This window comes from Trichosurus vulpecula, chromosome 3 (genome assembly GCF_011100635.1).
Source record: "Trichosurus vulpecula isolate mTriVul1 chromosome 3, mTriVul1.pri, whole genome shotgun sequence".
NCBI classification, from domain to species: Eukaryota; Metazoa; Chordata; class Mammalia; order Diprotodontia; family Phalangeridae; genus Trichosurus; species Trichosurus vulpecula.
Genome location: NC_050575.1, coordinates 141,506,218 through 141,528,549, shown reverse-complemented (window position 1 = coordinate 141,528,549; position 22,332 = coordinate 141,506,218). Strand labels below are relative to the sequence as shown.

At 46.6% G+C, this 22,332-nt stretch overlaps 1 protein-coding gene across 1 annotated transcript in view; it reads left to right on the top strand.

The window, feature by feature from the left end:
* The first annotated feature begins 1,550 nt into the window (after positions 1 to 1,550).
* The window catches only part of VSTM2B (V-set and transmembrane domain containing 2B), a 53,690-nt gene continuing 32,908 nt past the window's right edge, over positions 1,551 to 22,332 (top strand). The window contains exons 1-4 of the mRNA XM_036751689.1: positions 1,551 to 1,667; positions 2,692 to 2,876; positions 4,337 to 4,366; positions 6,107 to 6,626. Of these exons, the coding sequence (XP_036607584.1) occupies positions 1,595 to 1,667; positions 2,692 to 2,876; positions 4,337 to 4,366; positions 6,107 to 6,626 (808 nt within the window). The 5' untranslated portion in view covers positions 1,551 to 1,594. The remainder of the gene's footprint in view (positions 1,668 to 2,691; positions 2,877 to 4,336; positions 4,367 to 6,106; positions 6,627 to 22,332) is intronic.

Sequence of the window (22,332 nt, the reverse complement as noted above, 5' to 3'; positions counted from 1 at the left end):
GAGGCACCTGCTCCGAGCTCACTTCTCCTCGGTGATCCACTGCGGACTTCTGGTGCCCGCTCCGCTCTTGGGGACCTGGTCCTCCCTTCTGGTTCCCACCGCCAACCGCCCCCTGCTTCTGGGCGCACCCGCACACCCTCAAGGTCCCAACGCCACCTACGCCCCTCCCCTCCCCCATTTCCTAGCTGTCTTTTTCTAACTGGTCTCCTGTTCTCCTAGCCATGGACTGGGGCTTAATCTCTGCTTGGGTCGTCAGCCTGCTTAAGAAACCGAGGTAAGAAGTTGGGAGCTGGGAAGCTGGGGAAAGAGAGAAGGGAGGGGCTGCGGAAGAAAGAGGGACTCTTCCCCCTAGACGTCACCAGGAATGTCCCGAGGGTGCTGGGGAAAATTTTAAGGCAATTTGGAACAAGGTGTCGGAGAGAAAGTGCCCACCCTGTGGGAAGTGGTCTTCATGACCTAACGGGTGAGGGCGCGGCGCTGCGCTGCGGGGCGCTTTTGGCGCAATGTGCTAGTGCTGTGGGGGAGGTCTAGATCAGGGATGAGGCCCCCAAAAATGAAGCACAAGGCAGGACATCCTCTGGGATGCAGGGGGCGGTCCATTTTTTGCACTAGAGATCTGGAGGCACTGCGCTGGCTGGGGGGAGGGAGGGAAGAAGAGCTTGAGGTCGGGGGTGGCGGGTGAAAATCGCGCTCTGACGGATCCAACCCCAGGCGCAGGGTGGGAAGGGATACCAGAGCCCTACAGTGACCACTTTCTCTCCCTCTCCTTTGGCTTCTCCGGACCGGCTATCACCAAAAACGCGTTACGCTTGGACGTCAGATTTCCGTTCTGAGGCTGAGCAGTGTTGGCTGGCGGAGTCACGAAAGAGGCTGGGGGGGACGGCGGCGGACAGAAAAAGCGAGAGGCGAAAAAGGCAGAAAGAGGAAAGGAAGAGAAGGCAAAGAGCCCGGCTCTTGAGTGGCTCCCTAGTGCCAGTGTTTCTTAGCGCCTACTGCGGGGTAGCCCAGCGGCCGGAGTTCCTAACGCTGAGCCTGAGACCCCCGCGCTGCTGCCGACTCACCCCGCCTCCTCCCGGCTAGCCCGAGCCGAGAGGCATTGGGGGATGGGTCCTGGCGCGGCGCCCGGGACCCCTGCCTCGCTGGCGGATACTGAATCGCGGATCTTCCGGAGCCGAGTGAAATCCGCTTCCCCATCCGACTAACTCGCTTTGGGTCTCGAGCTACAGAAACAGACAGACAGAAGGGCACACAGGCCGGCGGACAGACGGACCGGCACTGGCAGCGCACCGGCCCGCACACACACCCTCGGGCGACCGACGCCTCCCATCCTGTGGAATTTATCCTTCCTCCCATCCTAGCGCACCAGCCCCTCCCCCGTGCTTCGCCCTCTCTCCCGCTCTCCCGAAAATAAAACAGAAGGGGTTGATTGGTGGCTTTGGGTGGCGGCGGGGAGGGGAGGACAAGCCTCCTTCGCCCAAGCTGGACCAGGGTCCGAGCCGGTCGGGGGGCCATGGATTTGGAGATGTCCTAGCCGCGCCCGGCGCCCACATCCGCTTGTCCCCTCGGCCCGCTCTCCAAACTCTCCCCACGTGAAATGGAACAGCGGGGACCGATCAGCGCCCTCCGATACCTGCTGCTGCATGCCCCGCTGCTCCTCATAGCCAACGGTGAGTCCCAAACTTTCCCTGATTCGGCCGTGGGGGAGGGGGCACAGGAGATGGGCAGTCGGGCGATTTTGAAGATTTCCCCACCCACCCTTTTCAGAAAGCAAAGATACGGGAGAAATGTGCCCGGGCGCACCAGCCTAGAAACCCCCTGTTCAGGGCCAGAGTATTGGGGTATGAATAGGAACCTTAAACTACGAAGGGATCGAATACTTCGTAAGCCAGCTTTTACATCCCTATATAAAAATAGTGCAAGCGCCGATGGGCTCCATCAACCAATATCTGTCTTCACAGCCGCTCAATCCCTTCAGCTCCCGTTGGTGCTGAAAGCAGAAGCCAGGAGCTGAGGGTGCCCCGAGCCTTACAGGCTGCCAGGCTCTGTGCTAACAGAGAGGAAGAGATTTTAGTTCTTGGGAAAGATTGGGGAGGGGTCTGGCGCAGCTTGTGAGGGGCTGTAGGGATCTTCCGCTGCTGCTCTGGGGCTGGTGAGTGAGGTGAACCTGGGCGCGGGGGGGGGGGGGGGAGGCGCAGTTGCGGATAAGGGCAGCAAAGCGGTTTTGCAGAGGAAAGAGTGAGGGGGGGGGGGCAGACATGGCTCCAGTCAAACCTCGGACGGATGCCAAAGACCCAGGATGCCTCCCCACCCAATCCTGGCCCTTGCCACAGCTTGCCAGATCCTACAAGAGAATGACTGTGTCCACGTTTCCCTGCAAAGTGCTCTTTCCTCTAGAGATGCATGACTAAACTTTGCTCCCGGATTCCTTTCCCAGAATGGTGCTGTAACAGGAGCCCAGGGCTAAACTGTAGGAGGGAGCCCTGATTTCTTTACCTTTTCTTCTCCCGAAGCTAGCCACCTGAACCTGCGCCCGAGCTCTCCAAGTATCTTTTGGGAAATGGTTAGCTCTGGCCACTGCCGAGATGGGCTGGTTTGGGTTTATCTAGCCCTTTATCCAGTTCGAACCCAGATTTCCCAGCGGCCCTCAGCTCAGTCAACCCCAATCTGTCACTTCTGTCTTTTCCCTCTCAGCTACATTCACCGAAGTCCCCAAAGATGTGACTGTTAGGGAGGGAGAAGATATTGAGATGCCCTGTGCTTTCCGGGCGAGTGGATCAACCTCCTACTCGCTGGAGATCCAGTGGTGGTATCTTAAAGACCCGCCCCGGGAGCTGGCCCACGAATTAGCGCTCAGTGTCCCCGGCAGCAGAAACAAGGTAAAAGAATTAAGCCCCCTTCCACAACCCCCGCGGGGAAAGGGGTGGGGAAAGTAGAAGAGGGGAGGGGGAGGGGACAGATTCACTCTTCACCCCACTGCTACTGATTCAACAAAGGCGAGAGTAAAATCCCCACTTCTTGTTGTGTACAGTGTATTGAGAAGGGATGGCCACTGTCAGCCGGCCAGTGTGGGACGAGGGAGTTATTTGATGGTAGGGAAGTCGTAACCATCTCCTCCACCCTCCCTGACTCCTGTCCACCACTTCATCCTCCACTCCCCACCCCCACCCCACTCCCCCCCAAAAAAGCTTCCCAAGAGCAATATTCAGTCCTTTTTTCTAGTCCTGCATGGGTACTGCATATAGGAATGAACCTGAAGTGTCTCTGTTATGGGTTTTCAAGGATCAAAGATAATGATAAGGATGACAGCATTTATATAGAAGCTTTAATGTGTGCAAAACATGTTACATATATTATCACGTTTGATCAGTGAAAGAATACAGAATCTGCCTAGCTCTGATCCCAGCCAAGAAAAAAGGCATCAAATTGGAGCAATTCTAAGCTGAACCTCTGCCTGACCCAGAATTTTGAGTCAGAGGTAGGGCCCAACCTTGAGGCTGAAATCAATCTACCTGCAAAAATGACCAGTCTTTTCCCTTACTCATCTTCCACCAGAAAAGACCCACTGGAAGCTAAGGCCTTCCACTGGCTCTGGCATGTATAATGCCCCCTCCCCCAATATGGCTTTTTTCCAACCTTCCTGGACTGATTTGAGTCCAGTCCCCTTACTCTGAGAGCCTTGTTGTCACCAGTATTGTGGGAATGCTCAACATTCTCCTCAGATAGGAGAACCTCCATCCAGCTGATAATCCTTTAATCAGGGAATCCCACCAGTATATTGGGGGGAGAGAGACATAAGAAAAACATGCAGGTGATCATCACCATAATTGCAATTGAGAGTAGACCCAAAGATAGTTTGTAGTGGCAGCCCCCTCCACTTCCTATTGTGGGGCTGCATCTATTCCCCTTAAGGCCTGCTGGTTCCGTTTTATGTGTACAAATCTGGGGTCTGAGCCCAGTGTCCTCTTACTCTTTCTCCTTCCCCACCCCCAAGCCCTAAGGCTGATCTGCAGCAGTGCTGTTTGAGTTCCACCTCCATCCCCTACCAGCTAGGGTAGCAACTCCCAGTGGATTCCTGCTTGCAAGGGTAGGTACATAGGTACCCTGAAGTCCCCTCTGCCCTTAGGAATGTGCCACACAGCCATACCATGCAGAAGTCCCTATCTGTAATCAGCATACACAACAGTTAGATCCTGCCTCAGGCCCCCCCAAATCTGAAGTTTGGGAAATTGCTCTGAAGGCAGTGTAACAGCTGGGATGAGAATCTCCTTTAATCTGAGAGATGCCATTCTATAACTAGAAGATTGTAGCCTAACATCTCTCCCTCTTTGCATTTTAGGTAACAAATAAGGATGCAACCAAAATCAGCGTAAGTGTAGAGCAACAGCTATGGTGTGTGGGGGACCCCTCTTGGTGGATTTTCTTCCCACAGCTAACATCCTTTCACCTTAGCCTGTTTCACCTAATAGAGCAAACTGTTTTCATGCAACTCTTGTAATTTTGCTTTTTTCTGCTGTTTCCAAGTGTCAAGGCTCCATCTGCTATTATTTGTTCCAGTCAAGTTTCATTTCTTGTAAATCAAGAGAACATGGCATTTGTCTCCACTCCCTGATTTGCTCTCACCTGTAAAAACACTCCATCCCAGATCATGTGCTAAATGCTATTCATTTTGCTAGCCCACTTCTTGGCCTTTATTTTCTTCCAGCAAATGTTAACTTCCTTCTATTTGCAACCACTTGTGTGCTCAGACCATTTGCCTTCCTTTTTCCAGAATGTCCCCTATCAGTTCTCAGAGGAACTGCCCTCCCCTATGCTGCTAAACAGCTTTTCACCACATCACCTTAGTGTGTCTGTAGAAAACAATACAATTTGATAGTTTCGTGTTTGGCCAACTTTTGAAGAAAGACATGGGACTGAGGGAGGCTACACATCCGGAATATGTTGTTTGCAGGGTGAGGAAGGATGGGAGTTAGAGATGGAACTGTAGAGGTGTAATTGTATTGTTTGGAGGGAGTATCATTCATTGAGTGAAGGGGGCAGAACATTTCCTACTGAAAGCTAAAGGAGAGGCATGGTTTGCTTTGTTGGAGAAATATGAAAATTTGGAAAAACAGATGATTTGTGAGAGTTAGAATGTTGGGGGTGGGGGGAGAGCACACTAGCTATAATATCTGATTTCTCCTTGGGAATTGTGGAGTGTTATCAGGAAAGCTTTGAGGTCTTGAGAGAAATAGTTGCAATTCTCCTTAGGAGGGAGTTGGGACCATTTTGCTATATGTAAGAGGTGAAAGGGCCTAGAATCAGACAGTCTTGAATTTAGAAAGTGCATTAACTAGTGATAAGGAGGGGGAACAAATAAGCAATTTAACCCACAAAAATACATCAGGAAAACTACAGCCTTTTCTGGAAATACAATGGGAGAGCAATGTGAAAAGAGAAAGAGAGGAGCTAACATGAGAAGAGTGAAGGGACTGCTTACAGCAGACACAGGGAAGTTAATGAATAGTGGACTGATTTTGTTCTATGGGGGGAGGCGGGGGTGATGTGAGACTGAAGACGTACTGTAGGAAGACTCAGAGAGGCCCTGCAAGGATGCTAACCGGAGAGGGAAATGGGGAAGAGAGGAGTAGATTTAAAAGAAATATTCAGATGGGGGGGGAGGGGGATAATACAAAGAGGAGAGTTTGGAGGGAATAGAAAGAGACAGAGAAGAGACTAACTAGATAAGATGCTGCCCAGGGGCTATACAGTAGGGGAGCTATCTGGGCACCAAGGAAGGGAAGGGGAACGGTAGGGCTGATACAAATAGGAGATGAACGGACGAGTGCGGGAGACCTGTGTGTCAGAGGCTGTGTCAGTGTAAGCGGTGGGGGATGGGAGGGAGGCAGGAGGCCAATGCATGGAGTGGGCGCAGGGGGCTGGTTGGGGAAGACGGATGCGGATCAGGGACTGGAGAGAACCAAGTGCAGGGTGGGTGGGTGGGGTTTCAGAGGGTGGTATTGGGGGTCGGTCTTGTGCCAGCTCACAGAGGTGGCACATGGGGTCGCGGACTTTGAGGGTGAGGAGGTGGCCTCTAACCCCGGGGCCCGCGGTGTCGCCTCTCTTGCAGACGGTGCGGGTACAGGGCAATGACATCTCGCACCGGCTGCGGCTGTCGGCCGTGCGGCGGCAGGACGAAGGCGTGTACGAATGCCGGGTGTCGGAATGCCGGGTGTCGGACTACAGCGACGACGAGACGCAGGAGCACAAGGCCCAGGCGCTGCTGCGGGTGCTGTCGCGCTTCGCGCCGCCGGACATGCAGGCCGCCGAGGCCGTGTCTCACATCCAGAGCAGCGGCCCGCGCCGCCACGGGGCCGCCGGCCGGGCCACCTCCGAGCCTGGCCGCGACAAGCGGCCCCCGGGGGGAACCGGGGCCGCCAGCGCCGCCAACGCCGCCCCAGCAGCAGCAGCAGCCGCGGGAGCAGCAGCCGCGGGAGCAGCGGCCGGAGCCGGGAACGAGGCTGCGGAGGCCTCAGCAGCCAACGCCGCCGCCACCACCGCAGCTGCAGCCGCCGCCGCCGCCACCGCCGCCTCCTCGGCCTCGCCTCCTCCGGGCAGGGCAGTCATCCTCCGCCAGAGGCATGGCTCGGGTGAGTCAGCCTGACCCCCCGCCGGGCGCGGTCAAGGCCATGGTCACGGTCACGGTCACTCAGCACGTCTAGTTCAGTAGCTCGGGCTGTCAGTTACAGAGCGCGTAGGCGCTTGCGCGGTGGGTGGGCGAGAGAGTGGGAAGAGACCGAGGGGGCCGGACGCGTGCGTAGAACCCCAGTCTGCGCCAAGACGGGTGGGAGCGGAGCCACCTGCTCGCCACCCTGGCAGCCTTGCCACTGCAAACGCCTCCAGGGGTGCTAGATGTACCCCTAGATCCGTGGGGGGGGGGACAGTAACGTCCCCCCCATACACATCCATACACTGCATTCACACTCTCTGCCCCATGCTTATTCGAATATGCTTTTATTCTCGTTTGCCCTTTTTTTACTTACACCCACATTTCCATGGCTTCATTTTATTTTCTTTGTTTCATTTCTATCCGACGTACTGTCCCTCTTTTACTTACCGTCGTCTATTCATTTCTCATTGGCCTCCTCCCTCCCCTTGGATGGTTTTGCAATTTGTATTCTTCCTAGTTTTATGTTCTGGTGGTCAGTTAGGACCCTTACCTTCCCTGCACAAGCCATCCCGTCTGGACTGGGTGTGACAGAAGCTCTCTGCGCCTGGTTCCTGTTCCCTTTGGGATTGGGGAAAGTGGGGAGAGGGACCGAGAGAATGGGGAATTCAGTGTTGTTCTGTCGTCAGGGTATCTGGAACTGGGCAGGAAGGGGATTGCTTTCCTGTCTGGGTGTTTGGCCTACCTCTCCAGGATTCCCTGGAGGCGTTCTGTTGGGGGCTTTGCTGCTGTAGATAAAAAGTGATAAGGTCGGAAGAGAGTCATAACAAAGACAAGAGATCTTTCGCACCCAGAGGTGGGAACATTGCTCTGTGCTCAGGAACTGTATTATGCAGGCCCGAAAAGAGGGGTTGTTTTGCTAAAAATGGCCTTTCAAGTTCGGGCCACTGAATAGACTACTCCCCCCGCCCCAAAAAAAAACCCACTTCCTTTACAATCTGCCAATTCTACAATCCTGACACTAACCCATTCCTCTCCTATAGGTCTGCACATTAGTGAGCCGAAGGAGGGTTATTTTATTAGTACTTCTTGAGATTATTGGGTTCATTATTATTCAACAGAGAAGTCAGTCTCTGCAGATAAGGAATTTGGTGCTACTGGGTAGGGACAACTAGACTGGGCCTGAGTTTCAGTCTCTCTTCTGCCCCTTAATTATAAATCTCTTGTTGATCTAACAGCAGTACTGCTTGGATTCCCTGGTATTCATTGGATCAGAGCCCCTTGGGCCAAAGATTTAGCTCCTTTGTGGAAGCAGGGAGGAAATGCAAAGTTCTCCAAAACATTCCTCACCTGCTGATTTGGAAAGAAAGGCTACCTAGGTCTTTTTCAGACTTCCTTGGGATTAAAAGCCCCAGCTCTAAAGCTCACAACCTTTGTGACCTTGGGAATATCACTTTTCCTACTATGGATTTCCTTTACAAAATGAAGCTGTCTTGGCCTAAATGATCTATAAGTTTCCTTCTAGCTCTAAGACTTATGATTTAGATCAATTCTGAAATTAAATAATTGCTAATTAATCCCCCCCTTCCCCATCCCACTCTCTGCTACAGAGTTTTGGTTGAAGAAAAAAAGTGATACTCAGAGAGTTGCTGCTGCTGTTTTATTTTGAGGTAACAAAGAAGAGGGGAGTAAGTGTTGGGGAAGAAGGAGCTAGGGATCCAAGGCCGAAGGGAAGGTGCAGATGCATTTTAACGACAAACAAAAAAGGATGCAATCAGTGTGTGTCTGATTCCAACCTATCATCTCTAATTAAAGTTCAAGTGCTTGGTGTTGTGAGGCTGCGGCAGGTCCCGGTGATAGTGCAAGGTAACCTGTTTGGGAAACTGCTTCAAGGCACCTAGAAGAAGAGCAGGAACACAGTTGCCAACAGGGGATTCTAAGCCTTGTTTTCCAGGCTGACTGTGCACTAGTCTGACTGCCTCTGCTGGAGCCAAGGAATATTCCGGCTCTTGGATATCATATTTAGAATAAACTTGAGACTCAAACGGTATCTTTCAAAAATTCAAATTGTGCTTTCCTATAAAACAAAACAAAACAATTCTGTCTTTTGAACTGCATAATGTATATAATGCCTAGTATTAGGTTCTATTTCCTGGAGTAGTTCGAGGCTTTCGTTGTCACTTTCTTGCCAATCAAACTGAGTGCATTTCTCAGAAATTCTTTGGGTCAGGAAAGGCTCCAGCCAAATCTCCATAAGCATCTTTTCCACCTTCACTTGTGTTTGGGTTTAGATGTAATTTGAAGTGCTTTTTTTAAAATTCCCACTGAGTTTACTTAGGCAACTTGGTGGGAAGAACACAGAAATGAAGAACCTGGCTCAAATGTCTGGGTTCTAGCTCAGCTCTGCCACCCGACTTAGCTAGATCATCTTCAGGAAGTTACTGAACCTTTCTAGGCCTCAGTTTCTTCATCTGCAAAATGGAGATGATATCTACTCAACCAATCTTGCCAGATTGCTGTGAGGATCAAATGAGGGGAAAGGACATGAAGGAAGAAGGGGTTTATTAAGCACTTACTGTGTGCCAGGCACTGTTGTAAAGGCTTTACTAACATCTCATTTGGCCCTCACCACCCAGGGAGTTAGGTGCTATCATTATCCCCATTTTATAGTTGAAGAAACTGAAGCAGACAAAGATTAAGTGACTTGCCCAGGGTCACACATCTAGTAAGTGTCTAAGGTCAGATCTGAACTCAGGTCTTCCTGACTCCAGGCTTAGTGCTCTACCCACTATGTCTCCCAGTCCCATAAGATAGGGAAGTGCTTGGAGAATGATAAAACACTACGCTGACAGGAAGCACAAGAGAGCTTGATTTGTCTATTCACTGCCTCCTGCTGATACTGAGTTTACTCAAGTAGGGCCTTAAATTCCTTAAATTTCCCAACCAGTGACTTCAGTCCTTTGACGCATTGTGACATGTCCAATTACCTCAGTCCCCAATTTTTTTTTGAGAGAAGTAATGGCTGAGTAGTTATGTAATGTGGTTGGTGGAGGGAGGGGGATAAAGTTGTGCTTAGACAGATGGCTTGACTGGTAGATGGCTAGATAGAGACTGAACACACACACCCATCTTGATGTCTCAGCAGCTTATCATGTATATTATAGGACAAACCAAAGGCTTGTCCATTCAATAAACCTATGTGGGATACCTTGCCATGTACCTAGCCCTGGACTAGAACTTTCCTTGTAGAGAAGAGAAGATATAGTCCCAGGGGCCATTTGTAGAACTCACAGTCTAGCTGAGGAGACAAGATATATACTTGACAAGTGAAATGATCAGACCAACTGATAAGATGTCAATGGGCTTTATGTGATGTGGCAGATGAGTGTTACCAGTTCATGACACTGCCATGAGTTCAGGTGAGACTAAGATGCTCAGGGAGAAAAAAAAAAGTGGAGAAGATGGGACTTGAATATTAGTGGATGGATTGGCCAGGAAGAGATCAAGAAGAAAAAGAAGGAAAAGTTTTCCTAGCATAGTAGGTAAAGGCACACATGTGGGAATGAATCTAGAATCAGAAGGTTCAGATTCTGCCTCTGCTGCTTGATACCTGTGTAACTCAGGTACATCACTTTCCCCATCAGGGTAGGACTTTCCTCATAGTAAAATGAGAGATTTGAAGTAGCTGGTCTCCAGAGCCCCTCCTACCTCTCAATCTCTTAACCTTTGAGGTGTATACTAGGTGTGTTCAGGGGACAAAGAGGAGATCAGGTTGGGGGAACAGAAAGTTTGTGTTAGGTAGTGGAAGATAAAGACAGAGAGGTACATTGGGGCCAGGTTGTGGGAGGCTTTGGAGGCCAAGTTAAGGGCTTTGTGCTTTTTGCTATGGCCATTGGGGAACTACTAAAGGATCTGAGTCCAGAAGTGATATGATAAAAGTGATATTTTAGGAAGATTAATTTGGCAGAAGTTGAGAAACCATGCCTAATGAGGCTAAGGACACAGGTTTTATTTCTGCCTAGACTAGTTAGATTATCTTCATTTACCTTACCCCTAATTAGGCCTCCTTGAAATAACTGACACTGGTCATAAAAGGGATAGGGGAAGAAGATATGGCTGTCTTAATGTACCCCATCCCCATCACTAGAAGCACAACTCAGGGTCCACATCCCACTGATGGCAGAATGGAGTACCATCTTCATATTTGAAATGCTGAAGGTTATTATGAACTATACAAAAATGCATTGGTGAAATTAAAAACAATGACCCTGATATCAATGGCCACAGCACCATCCAGACTGAATGGCCTGACTACTAAGAGACTGCTCCCAGGAGAGCTTCTTCAATGCCCTGGTGAGGGTAGGATCTTCAGGATGAGCTGGTCAGTGATTGTCTTTTCCAAATTCCAGCACCGATAATCAGGGAAGTATGCCAGCGCCATCCCTAACCTGGCCTTGGAATCCTTGTCTATGGAATTCATGTAATTGGCCCCAGAGCTGAAGGCAAAAGCCAACCCAGTAGTCACTACCAGCGTGTCTGTAAGGGCTCCCCAAAGGATCCCAGCCAATTCTTTCTTGGCTTCTCCAACTCTGTAGAGGCTGATACAGACCAATAAGAAGAGACACCTAATCTGCCAGACCATATCCACTGCCTCTCCTGAGGAGCTACGGTGGGATATGCACATTTAGTACTGGGTTTGAATCTTGTCTCTGTTACTCATTACTTGTGTGTCCTCGGCAAATCTCTTCTCTCTGGGCTTTCCTCACTTGTGAAATGAAGAGCTGGGCTAGAGGATGTGTAAGGTCTCTTCCAACCCCAAAATCCTATTTTCTAAGATGAGAGAAATTCTACTTGCAACTGTTATTTCACAATCTACTCCTGCCAGGGGCTGCCTATGAATTCAAATCAATTCAACAAGCATTTATTAAGCACTATGTGTCAGGTGCTGTGAAGGAAAGGCAATCCCTGCCCTCAAGGAATTTACATTCTAATGGGGAAAGACAGCTCACAGAAGGAAGCTGAAAATAGGAGAGGAGATGGGGAAATGAAGGTACCAGGCTTGGGGGCATGGTAGAGAAATTCCAGAAAGTGAAGAACAATCTGATTTTTCTGAAGAGGAATAAAGACAGTTAACCCGGGCATCCTATTTAAAATACAGATTCTGAGAGGAACTAGCCAATCAGACAGAAAAGCTGCAAGGACAATATGAGAAGTAATCCAAGGGGTGGAATGAGCTTCCAGGGTCTATAGCATGGTACAAAGAAGTTCTGAAGAAATGAGTCAAGGGTATACCCTGGAGTGGCATGAAGACATTGTTGGCCATGGCTTCCTCCTTAAAATTGAGAGTCAAGGAGGAACCAGATAATTAAAAGGAAAGGCCACAGGGGGTGGAGACACCAGTGCTTCCAATGTGAGTAGTCAAGGGGTAGAGTGAGTTTCCAGGGTGAAGAGGTTTCTATGTCACGGTACAGAAAGTTCCACGGAGATGAATAAGAAGGGCAGCCTGGAGAGGAACAAATCTGTGGAAATTGGAATTCAGTTCATTTCAGCAAACAAACTTCTACGATGTGCAATATGCTTTATTAGTTGCTTGAGATACAAAGATAAAAATGAAACAGTCCCTGTCCTCAAAGAACTTATATTCTACTTGGAGTTACATGTACAGAGATAAGTAAATATAAGGTAATTTGAGGTAGAGAGAGTATTAACAACAGGGAATTAGGGAATGTTTCATAAAAGAGGTGGTACTTGCTCTGACCTTTGAAGGAAGATAAGAATTCTGAGAGGTGGAGAATGCCTTCCAGGCATTGGGAATGGCCTGAAAGACCACATAAAGGTGGGACTTCAAATGTCGAGTTCATGGAAAAGACAGAAATCATTCTGGCTGGAATAAAGAATGTGTTAAGGGGATGTGGTGTGAAATAAATCTGGAAAGGCAGGTGGGAACCAGATTGTGGATGGCCTTTGACGTCATGCTGAGCAATTTGCATTTTGTCCCCAAGGCCGGGAGACTGTGGGAGTGAGACTCCTGTCTGTCTTACACCATGTCCTCAAGAGAAATAAGGAAGGTTTTTGAGGAGGTAAGTGACATGATTGGGCCTTAGAATGATGATCTTAGCCACTGTGTGTAGGATGGAATTGGAAAACGGAGAGATTAAAGCAGGAAGTCCAACCAGGTCCAGGCAACAGGCGATCAGTACCTAGGCTGGGATGGTAGCTTTTGTGAGTGAGGACAAGGGAATATTTTGGAGAAATATTACAGAGGTTCAGTTAACAAAACTTGGCTACTGATTCTATTTAAAGGGTGATGGAGAGAGAAGAGCTAAGGATGACTCTGAAGTTCCAAACCTGAGTGACTGGAAAGCTACCCTCTATAGAAACAAGGAAACCTAGAAGAAGAGGTTTGTTTAGGGGGGAAGATGTTGAGGTTTTGGTTTTTGATTTGTTCTTTTTTGTTGGTGGTGTTGCACATGTTGATTTTGAGATGTCCTTGGGACATACAGGTGGAGATGGCAGTTGCTGGTGCAGGACTAGAGCCCAGGAGACAGACAAGGACTGAGGCCACTGCTCTGGTCATACATTCCCTATTCGTTGTCTCTCCTAAGCATGAAGAGCACATTACACATCTTACCTTCACAACCTGTTCTCAATACCCTCAATAGAATCTCTTGACCAGTAACATTAGACACAGGTTGCAGTCCGACTGAGACCTCAACTAGAAAGAGATTTGCTAAGCATTTTCACTATTAGTGACTGTCCATTTCCACAAGTTACAGAGTACAAAATCTGAGAAACTAGAATTCTGCCAGTTCCTGCAGTTCTCTTGGGTTCCCTCATGCCCTGTACCCCCTTATTTCCACTCCTAGATGAATAGAAGCTATGAGGAAGAAGAGTTTTGGCTCATTTTGAGGTTGAACTTAACTATTCCAGAGTGAAGTGGGCTCCCTTGAGAGGGAATGAGCTTACCCTCATTGGAAGTACTCCAGCAGGGATGCAATAGAAAAGATTAAGTGGATAAGCTCTAAATCACCTTTCGATATTAAGATGTTTGCAATACAGTGATTTTTGTGTCTGCGTCTTCACAAATGGCCATGCCAGATCATCTCATCTCTAGGTGGGGCCAGCTATCGTTGTTCATCCTTCTTTCTCAAAGAGGACCGATGACATCATGAGGGTGATGTCTTGACTTGTGTGTGAACTGGATTTAAGTGTGGCCAGCTGTAGCCATTCTGAGAATGGCCCTGGAGTAATATAAATTGTTAAGAAGGATCTTTAGACCAGGGCAGGTGATATGGCTCAGACTGAGACCTCAGATGAAGGCTGTACAAGACAAGTTCCCCGAAGATTTATGCTGCCCCTCCCCAACGCCTTGCTCCAGAAGGGAAATTCAGGCCAGGAAAGACAAGAAAGAACTGAGAGGGGCAGGAGACTGGGTTGTTGTATCCAGCTTTCAGCTACTGTTCTAACTTTGGGCTGAGAGCTCCTTTCCTGGGCAACCAGCCAGGGTCAGAGCTCTTCACAACCCAGTAGCTATAGACACACAGTTTGTCCTTCAGGGGTCTCAGGGACTGATGAGAACACAACCCCCAAACACATATACAAGTGAGTGCTCACACACACACACACACACACACACACTCCATAGGTTACAAATTATTGATAAGCAGTGTATGTATACACATATACAAATATTAACATGTTCCCTGATTTCCTCATATATACATATATACATAATATATACATATATATACATACATGTTTACTTAAATCAATTAACAAAAAATTCTATATGACGACACTTCTAAATAGTGATCTCATGCAGGAAAACTGCATTTTAAATATTCAGCTAGATGATAGAATCTATCCATGGGCCTCAATCCTTTTGAGTTTGTGACCTTCAGGAAACCAGTAATCACCAAAAGGCCAGAACAGGTTGGAGGCAGGAGATTTTGTCTCTCTATGGCCTTTTCAGTAGCTAACCCCTGACCCAGACTTTTCTTGGCCATGCAAGACTGAATTTCCTTCTTTCTATAAGAAGGAATGTTCCAACTTACTTAAACAGGGAAGCAGGCGAGGAGAAGAGTCACAAACGCACCAATCTCCTTAAAAAGGGATGGGGACACAAAGTCTACACTAACACTCAGAGAGAAGACACCCCTTCCATAACCATTGATTCAGGTTGAAGGATGGTCAGATCATTGGTTGTTTAGGAAAGAAGTGAAAAGTTTTCACCATGAAAGTAATCTGTCCTGAAATAAAATGTGTAAAGGACAAAGTTGGACCTCCCCCATCAACACACACACACACACACACACACACACACACACACACACACACACACATTATGGTCCTCTGTGGCTATGCAAGATGTTTTGATAATGCAGGCAGGAGAAAGAAACAGGGATTGACAGAATTTTCATCTCACAAATCCAGCATCAGCCAGGCAAGAAAGCATTTTCTGTGCCTCATCTGGGCCCTGCTTAGCCAAAAACATATTTGCACTAAAAGTTTATGTGCAAACACTCATGAGCTTCATGTCTCATTTGCCAAAAGACATTGCAATAACTGCACTTAAAAATACAAACCAAGGGCTGTATTAGGAAGTTGGTAAAGGTTTCATAGGAAATTGGTAAAGGTTTTCAAATGAAGAATCAGAAACCTCTTCTCTGCTATTTTTAAATGTGATTTGCAATGAATTATAGGACTTACATGACTATTTTTCTTGAAGTGTATCTGTTGTTTGCAATCAGGTTTTTTTTAAAGGAAATACGCAGAATTCCTTTCCAGCAGACTTAGCTACCTGAAGGAAAGCTCTGTGACATGAAGCATGGGCTCAAAGAATACAATTTATAGTTCACTAACCCTTTTTGTTGGCTAGTGGCTTCCCTCCGTATGGATCATGGGAACAAATCCACAGTGTGTGAGCTTCTGATCATCTTTAGATCAATACCATGAGGGACTAAAGAACTGCATTCTGTCAATGGAATACTACAAAACTGGGAGTTCAGCTGGAGAATTATATAATTTCAATTAATAATGGGAAAATGACAGCCAAGACCATGGCTGTGATAGATTTAGAGAGATAGTTATTGCTTGCCTGCCATGAAGGTAGGTTGGCTGTGTGTTGCCATGGGAGCTGTAAACAGCTTGGAAAGAAGATGGTGGGCAAGGTGAAGGCTCACTTCAGTGGGCAGAATGCCCAGTGGTGATGCCATGGCTACTGGGGAAGGTGCCAAGGTAACACACAAAAATCATCATAGGACCTTGTCCTTCACTAGTACCCCCATTTGGAGAACTGAAAGTGTGGGGTGGGGGAAACTTCAGTGAAGATCAACTTCAGCCATACTGACAAAATGGGGAAAAGGATATCAAAAATATCCAGGCTATCTGGACAGCTATTGTATGGGCACAAGTCTTCCCCCCGATGCCTGATCAGCTTAGGTTTCTCATATCATTAACAGCCCAGAGGCATATGCTGGACATTTTAGAGATCAGAAATCTTTTTTTTTAAACTAGGTCTCCCTCTCTCATGTAATCTGGAAATGTAGTGGCCTCTCGTTGCGCCCATCACTGATCAGCACAGAAGTTTCAGCTTGTTCCATTTCTAACCTAAACTAGTTCATCCCTCCTTAGGCAACTTAGTGACCTCCTGACTCCCAAGGGCTCACCATACTGGTGCCAGACTTGGTGTGGACACCATCAACTTTAGTCCTACTATAACTGAAAACTCCTGAACTCAAGTAATCCTCCAGCCTCAGCCTCACTAGTAGGAAGGATTATAAAAATGGACACCATGCCCAGCCAGAAGTCTACCTCTTAAAAAAATCCCCACACTTGCATTAGAGTTCTGATGATATTTTGGCTCAAAGGTATGGAAAGAAAAACCAGCCAACCAAGATATCCTAGAGACAAGATATTGAAAAATTCCACAGAGGAAATGCAAGGATGGATGCAGAAGAGAACTCTCCAGCAAGCTCAGCCATACCCATTTCATGATCACTGGACAATGGTGTTGTAGGGTATATGGCATTTATCCTAATGGGAATATTCATTTATTCAGCACAAATTTACTAAGGATCTGTCACCTACATGATGCCATGCTGGCACTGGAGACATCAAGATGAATAAGACACAGTCCCAGCCCTCAAGAAGTTTCTAATCTAGTGGATGAGGTAAGGCATGGACATAAATAACCATAAATCAAGGCAAAATGTGATAAATGCTACTAAAGAAGTCTGAATAACATACTCTAGGGGTGTTTTGTTAGTGGTGGCAGTCATGTTTAACTGGGCTGATCATGGAGGCCTGCATGAAAGATCAGTGTTTGAGCTGGATCTTCAATAGAATCCATTTTGAAGAGAATCTTGTTAGCTGAGATTTACCTAGAGATTGTCCTAGAGATTTCCCTCTAGGATAGTGATGATGATAATGAAGAGGAGGAGTAATAAGAAGAAGAAAAAGAAGAAGAAGAACTAATGGTAGTAGTCGTAATGGTAGTGGTAGTGGTGGTGGTAGAAGTGGTAGTAGTAGTGGTGGCGATAGTATTGGTAGTAGTAATAGTGGTAGTGGTCATAATAGTAGTAGTAGTGGTAGTGATGACAGTAGTAATAGCAGTAGAAATAGTAATTATTGCTAATTATAACGAGCATTTATATAGACCATTAAAGTTCAAAGAGTGCATGTAGTATGCCATTTGAGCCTCGTCACAACCCTGTGAAGTAGATACTGCAGTATTATTCTCCTCTTTTTACAGAAAAGGAAACTAAGACTCAGAGATATTGTGACTTGCTCAAGGTCACACAACTAGTAACTGTCAAAAGCAGAATTTGAACCAATGTCTTCCTGACTCCAAGGCTAATACTCTACTACATTGCGTCGCCTCTCAAGGAGACCTGTTTGAATAAACACCTGCTGATCCTCATGTGCAAACTCCTTTTATATCCCTTCTTTTAAAAAATCCATATGTGGGGTTCCTAATCAAACAGCTCCTAGCTGAAATCACTGGGCAGTTGATCTGATCACTACCTATTTAATATCATTGTCATAAAATTTCAAGAATTTTATCACAGTAGATAGCTCTATGGGGGAATATGATACAAGGAATATACTTGCTTTACCTTCTTTGGCATTTAGCAATCTGGCTCTAACCTATCTTTCCAGGCCAATTACTCATTACTCTCCCTCATACACTCTACACTCCAAGCAAACTGGACTCCTTGCTGTTCCCCATATACATTCAGTTCCCTGCCCTGCCCCAATGCCTTTGCATTACTAGTATTCTCTCCCTCCTAACCTCTGCCCCCTGAAGCCCCTGGCTCCAGTATTATCTCCTTGAAGAGACTTTTTCTGATTCCCTCATTTGTTAGTACCCTCTCCAGTAGCTGTGTATTTCTTTTGTATACGTCAAGTAACAGCTTAACTGGGAACAAACACATGGTAACCTGCTAGTAGAATGTAAGGTCCTTTACAGCAGGGACTGTGGGTTTCTTGTATTTGTCTCTCCAGTGTCTAGACAATGCCAGACACTTAGTAGGCACTTAATAAATACTTCTGGATTGATTGATTTTTATCTGGTCCTTCCAATGAATCTACTTCTCCCCTTTAGTCCCCCTACCTACCACAGAAGGAACACTATCCCCACCCTTCTTTGGAAGGAGGAGCTCATCCAGTCCCTCTTCCTCCTCCAGCAGTCAGCTCCCACAGCCCACCAGTGAAGGGGAGATGCTCCAAGCTCCTTCCTGAATGTCTCTAAATACCAAGCCCGCCAAAGGAGCATCTCATCAAATACGCATAACCTGCACTTTCCAAGCTCGATATATTAAGGATTCCCCCGGCATCAGTAGGGATAAATGAGGCCAAGTGCTTTTTGTAATATGATATTGATTAGCCCAGCCTACGTGTGGACAGTGGCGAGGATTTGGCTTGTCGTCTCCACCTTGTGCTTTCTGGGAGACACCAGTCCTTAGAGCATGACAGTTTCATGGCACAGAATAGGTTGGTTCTCTTTTTGTCCTTGTTAGTCTTCACCAAAAACACTGTATCCAGACTAGAGAAGCCAAGGATAAGGAGTTTAAAAGAGATTATGAGCAAATGGGTCTACCTTCCCCTGGAATTTAAGATCCATAACTCCTCATTGTGAAGTGTAATGTAAACAGCCTTCCTGGGCCCTGGTGCTTCTGGTGAAATCTGTATTCTTGTCACTGTCATGATGGAGTCCCCCAGGGAAAGGAGATGTGTCAGAAATACCAAGATATATTAAGCTGGACTGCCTCTTCTTCAGTGTTGGACATACCATCAGGTCACAAGGAGTTTGCAAAAGACAAAATGGACATGATGGTGCTTCAGAAAGGGAGAAAGCTACCAACTGATCAAAGTGATTGGATTTCACATCTTCAAATTCCCCAAGATGAAGACCAAGAAAATGTAGCTGCATTGCCTTTTAATCACAGGTGGATAAGGTTTTTGGAGAATTCTGTGAGTTCAACTTCAACCATAATTGTCACCAGAGCTGAAAATTTGATGCTACTTTGGGTATACACAGCTCAGAAGGGCTGGCACATATCTTTAGACAGCACAAGAGGAAGTGAAAGATTGAGGAGGTAAGAGAAGACATGCATATTGTAGGAGACATTTTTCCATATCAGTATACCTTCAGCCATGTTCACCAACTCATTCTTGAGTTCAAAACTGATCCTTCCAAGATCGAGAGCTGCTCCTTCAAATTCAAAAGATCACCTTGTCAGTGATCCATCCATTCACTTGTTCATTCATTCATTTATTTCAACAACCAAGTACCTACTGTTTGCTACTGGGACTACAAAAGTAAAACAAAATAGTGTTTCCTCAAGAAGCTTACATTCTTAGGGGGGAGGGAGAGAAGGAGGGAAGGGAAATCCCGAGAGTCCAGTGCACAGCATGAGGCCTGAACCTAATTGAGAAGTGCCTAAAACTATTGAGACTTTTAGCCAAGGATACACTGCAAATGTCTAGGAAATAAGAAAAAATGCAAAAACTCATGTCTCACATTCCAGGTTCCTTATTAAAAGTTAAATGAGCAGGATTTTATCTTTGGAGCTGGAGGGAAGACAAAGATGAATAAAGCATGAGTCCTTCTTACACTTTAATTGTCAAGGCAAGGCAAGGTGTTTGTTCAAAATTATATTACAGTACATGAGGTAGCAAGGAGTAGTGGATAAGGAGCCAGCCTCAAAGTAAGGAAGACCTGGATTCAAGTCCTACCTTTGACACATACTGACTTTGTGACTCAGTTGAATCATTTAACTTCTAGGGCCCCCAAACAACTCTCTAAAATTGTAAGTTGAAAAGCAGGTGTGCCAATCTGAATTGGTAAAGGGAATTTCCTCACCGGGAGTTCCCCGTACCAATGAAATTAAAGGTCCAGTCCAAAGGTAGGTAGATGATAGATAGATAGATAGATAGATAGATAGATAGATAGATAGATGAGAGATAGATGTTAGATAGATAGATAGATAGATGAGAGAGATAGTTGGATGGACAAAGATGATGGATGGATGGATGGATGGATGATAGCTGGTTGGATGAATGGACAAAGATAGATAGACAGACAGACACAGACAGATAGATAGATAGATAGATATACTATTAATTCCATGGACATATTTTCAATATTAGTCAGCTCACTCTATATCCAGTGCTATTTCCAGTATGCCACGATCAAGGCAGAGGCTCTGTTGGTACTTTTCTTTGTACTGTGCCCACTGCTAGTAAGGGTGAGTGGCATAGAGAAGGGGGAGAGATCCATTTGATTTTGTCTTCTCAAAATTTGATCACATCAATTGGGATTATGGTATTACTACTCCCTGTTGGAAATTCAGAGTGCTGGTTTTATACAACATCTTCATTAGAGGCTTTAATTGTGCTTTGACACAGCTCTGACTGCTGCAGCAGGATCTATCCTGCTATTTACTGTTGCAGTTTTTTCCCCAACAACATTAAATCCCGACAATTGTGTGCTTCTATTCTGGGTGCCTAGATTGGGTGCAGATGGGAAAAGCAGGCCTGCCAGAAAAGCTGCCTGACTTGTCACAACAGTTAGCCAACGAGTGGTTCTGTTTTGTTTTGTTTGGGGTTTTTGTGTGTGCGTGTGTGCATTGCAGGGCTGTTATCTGCAGGGAAGCAATTGTCCTAGCTGGAAAGAAGAGCCGTTTGGCAGGAAAGGGACCTGTACTCTGTGGAGAGGCTGGTGTGTTTCTAGTACACAGGACAATTGTGTCACCGTGGGAAGAAGGACTTGTAGGAATGAAACTGAGTTAGAGTCAAGTGGCGAAAACGTCGTCCTCGGGCAGGCTAGTGTTTTGCAAGATCTGGTGAAAGGAAACAGCACTAACCAACACCTTAAAAAACAAACAGCCCTGGATGTGGCTATTCCTGCAGGTGCAGGAATAAATTAAAGGAGATAAGGAGCTCTTTGGGAGAAAAGACAAACCACACTCATAGGATCCTTAAGTTCTAAATTCCAAGTGAGCTGAATTTGAGACAAACCTTTACAAATAGAAATAGGAAATAACTTCATCCATGGTGCGGGGTGGGGGGGGGAAGGGCTGGCGGTATGGGTCTTTGTGAGAGAAGGGAGGGGATCTCTTTACAACCAACCAATATTTATTAGAAGTAGTGTGGTGGTGTAGCTCAAGAACTGGATTGGAATTCAATTTCGATTCAATTCAAACAAGAATGGGAAACTTGAATTTGAATCCTACCTTAGACTGATCATGGGCAAGTCTCCAAAGCCCTCGGAGTGTCAGATTTCTGTGTATATTATTACACCCAGTTTTATAACATGGGTACAGTAATACTTGCACTATCTGCCTCAGTGGATAGATGTGAGACCAACACATTGCAAACCTCAAAGCACTATATAAATGTGATTTGTTATCATTTATTAAGCACCTGCTATGTGCCCTGTGCTTAGCACAGTGCCTGGCACATAGTAGGTACTTAACAAATCTTAGTTGAATTGAATTGCCCAGCCTGGTGCTAGTAGCAGTTAAAGAATAGAGTAAGGTACAGCCCCAGCCTTCAGGGAATTCTGTGCCTTGCTGAGGCAACATGCCTATCACATGCATGATGCAATGAATTTGGGGTCAGAAGACCTGTATTCAGATCTTCATCTTTCCTACTACCTGCGTGATCTTGGGCAATTCACTCCCACTTTTCTGAGCCTCAGTTTCTTCACTTATAAAATGAGCAAGGGTTGGATTAGATGACCTCAAAGGCTCCTTCCATCTCTAATCTATGACATAATAGGGGCAGCTATATAACACCATGGATAGAGTGCCAGGCCTGGAGTCAGGAAGACACATGTTCCCAAGTTCATATTTGCCCTCAGACACTTACTAGCTATGTAACCTTGGGCAAGTCATGTAACCTTGTTTGCCTCAGTTTCCTCATTTGTAAAATGAGCTGGAGAAGGAAATGGCAAACCACTCCAGCATCTTTGCCAAGAAAACCCCAAACAGGGTCACAAAGAGTCAGACATGACTGAAAATGACTCAACAACAACAACAAATGACATCATAATTCAGTACTTGTTCAAGAGAATGATCTTGACTGGAAATGCTACAGAAATTTGGGGAAGAGAAAGATGAAGGTTAGGGTGGAGCACTGGGAAATGCTTGCTAGAAAAGGTGAAACTCAAAGGCTAGGTACTA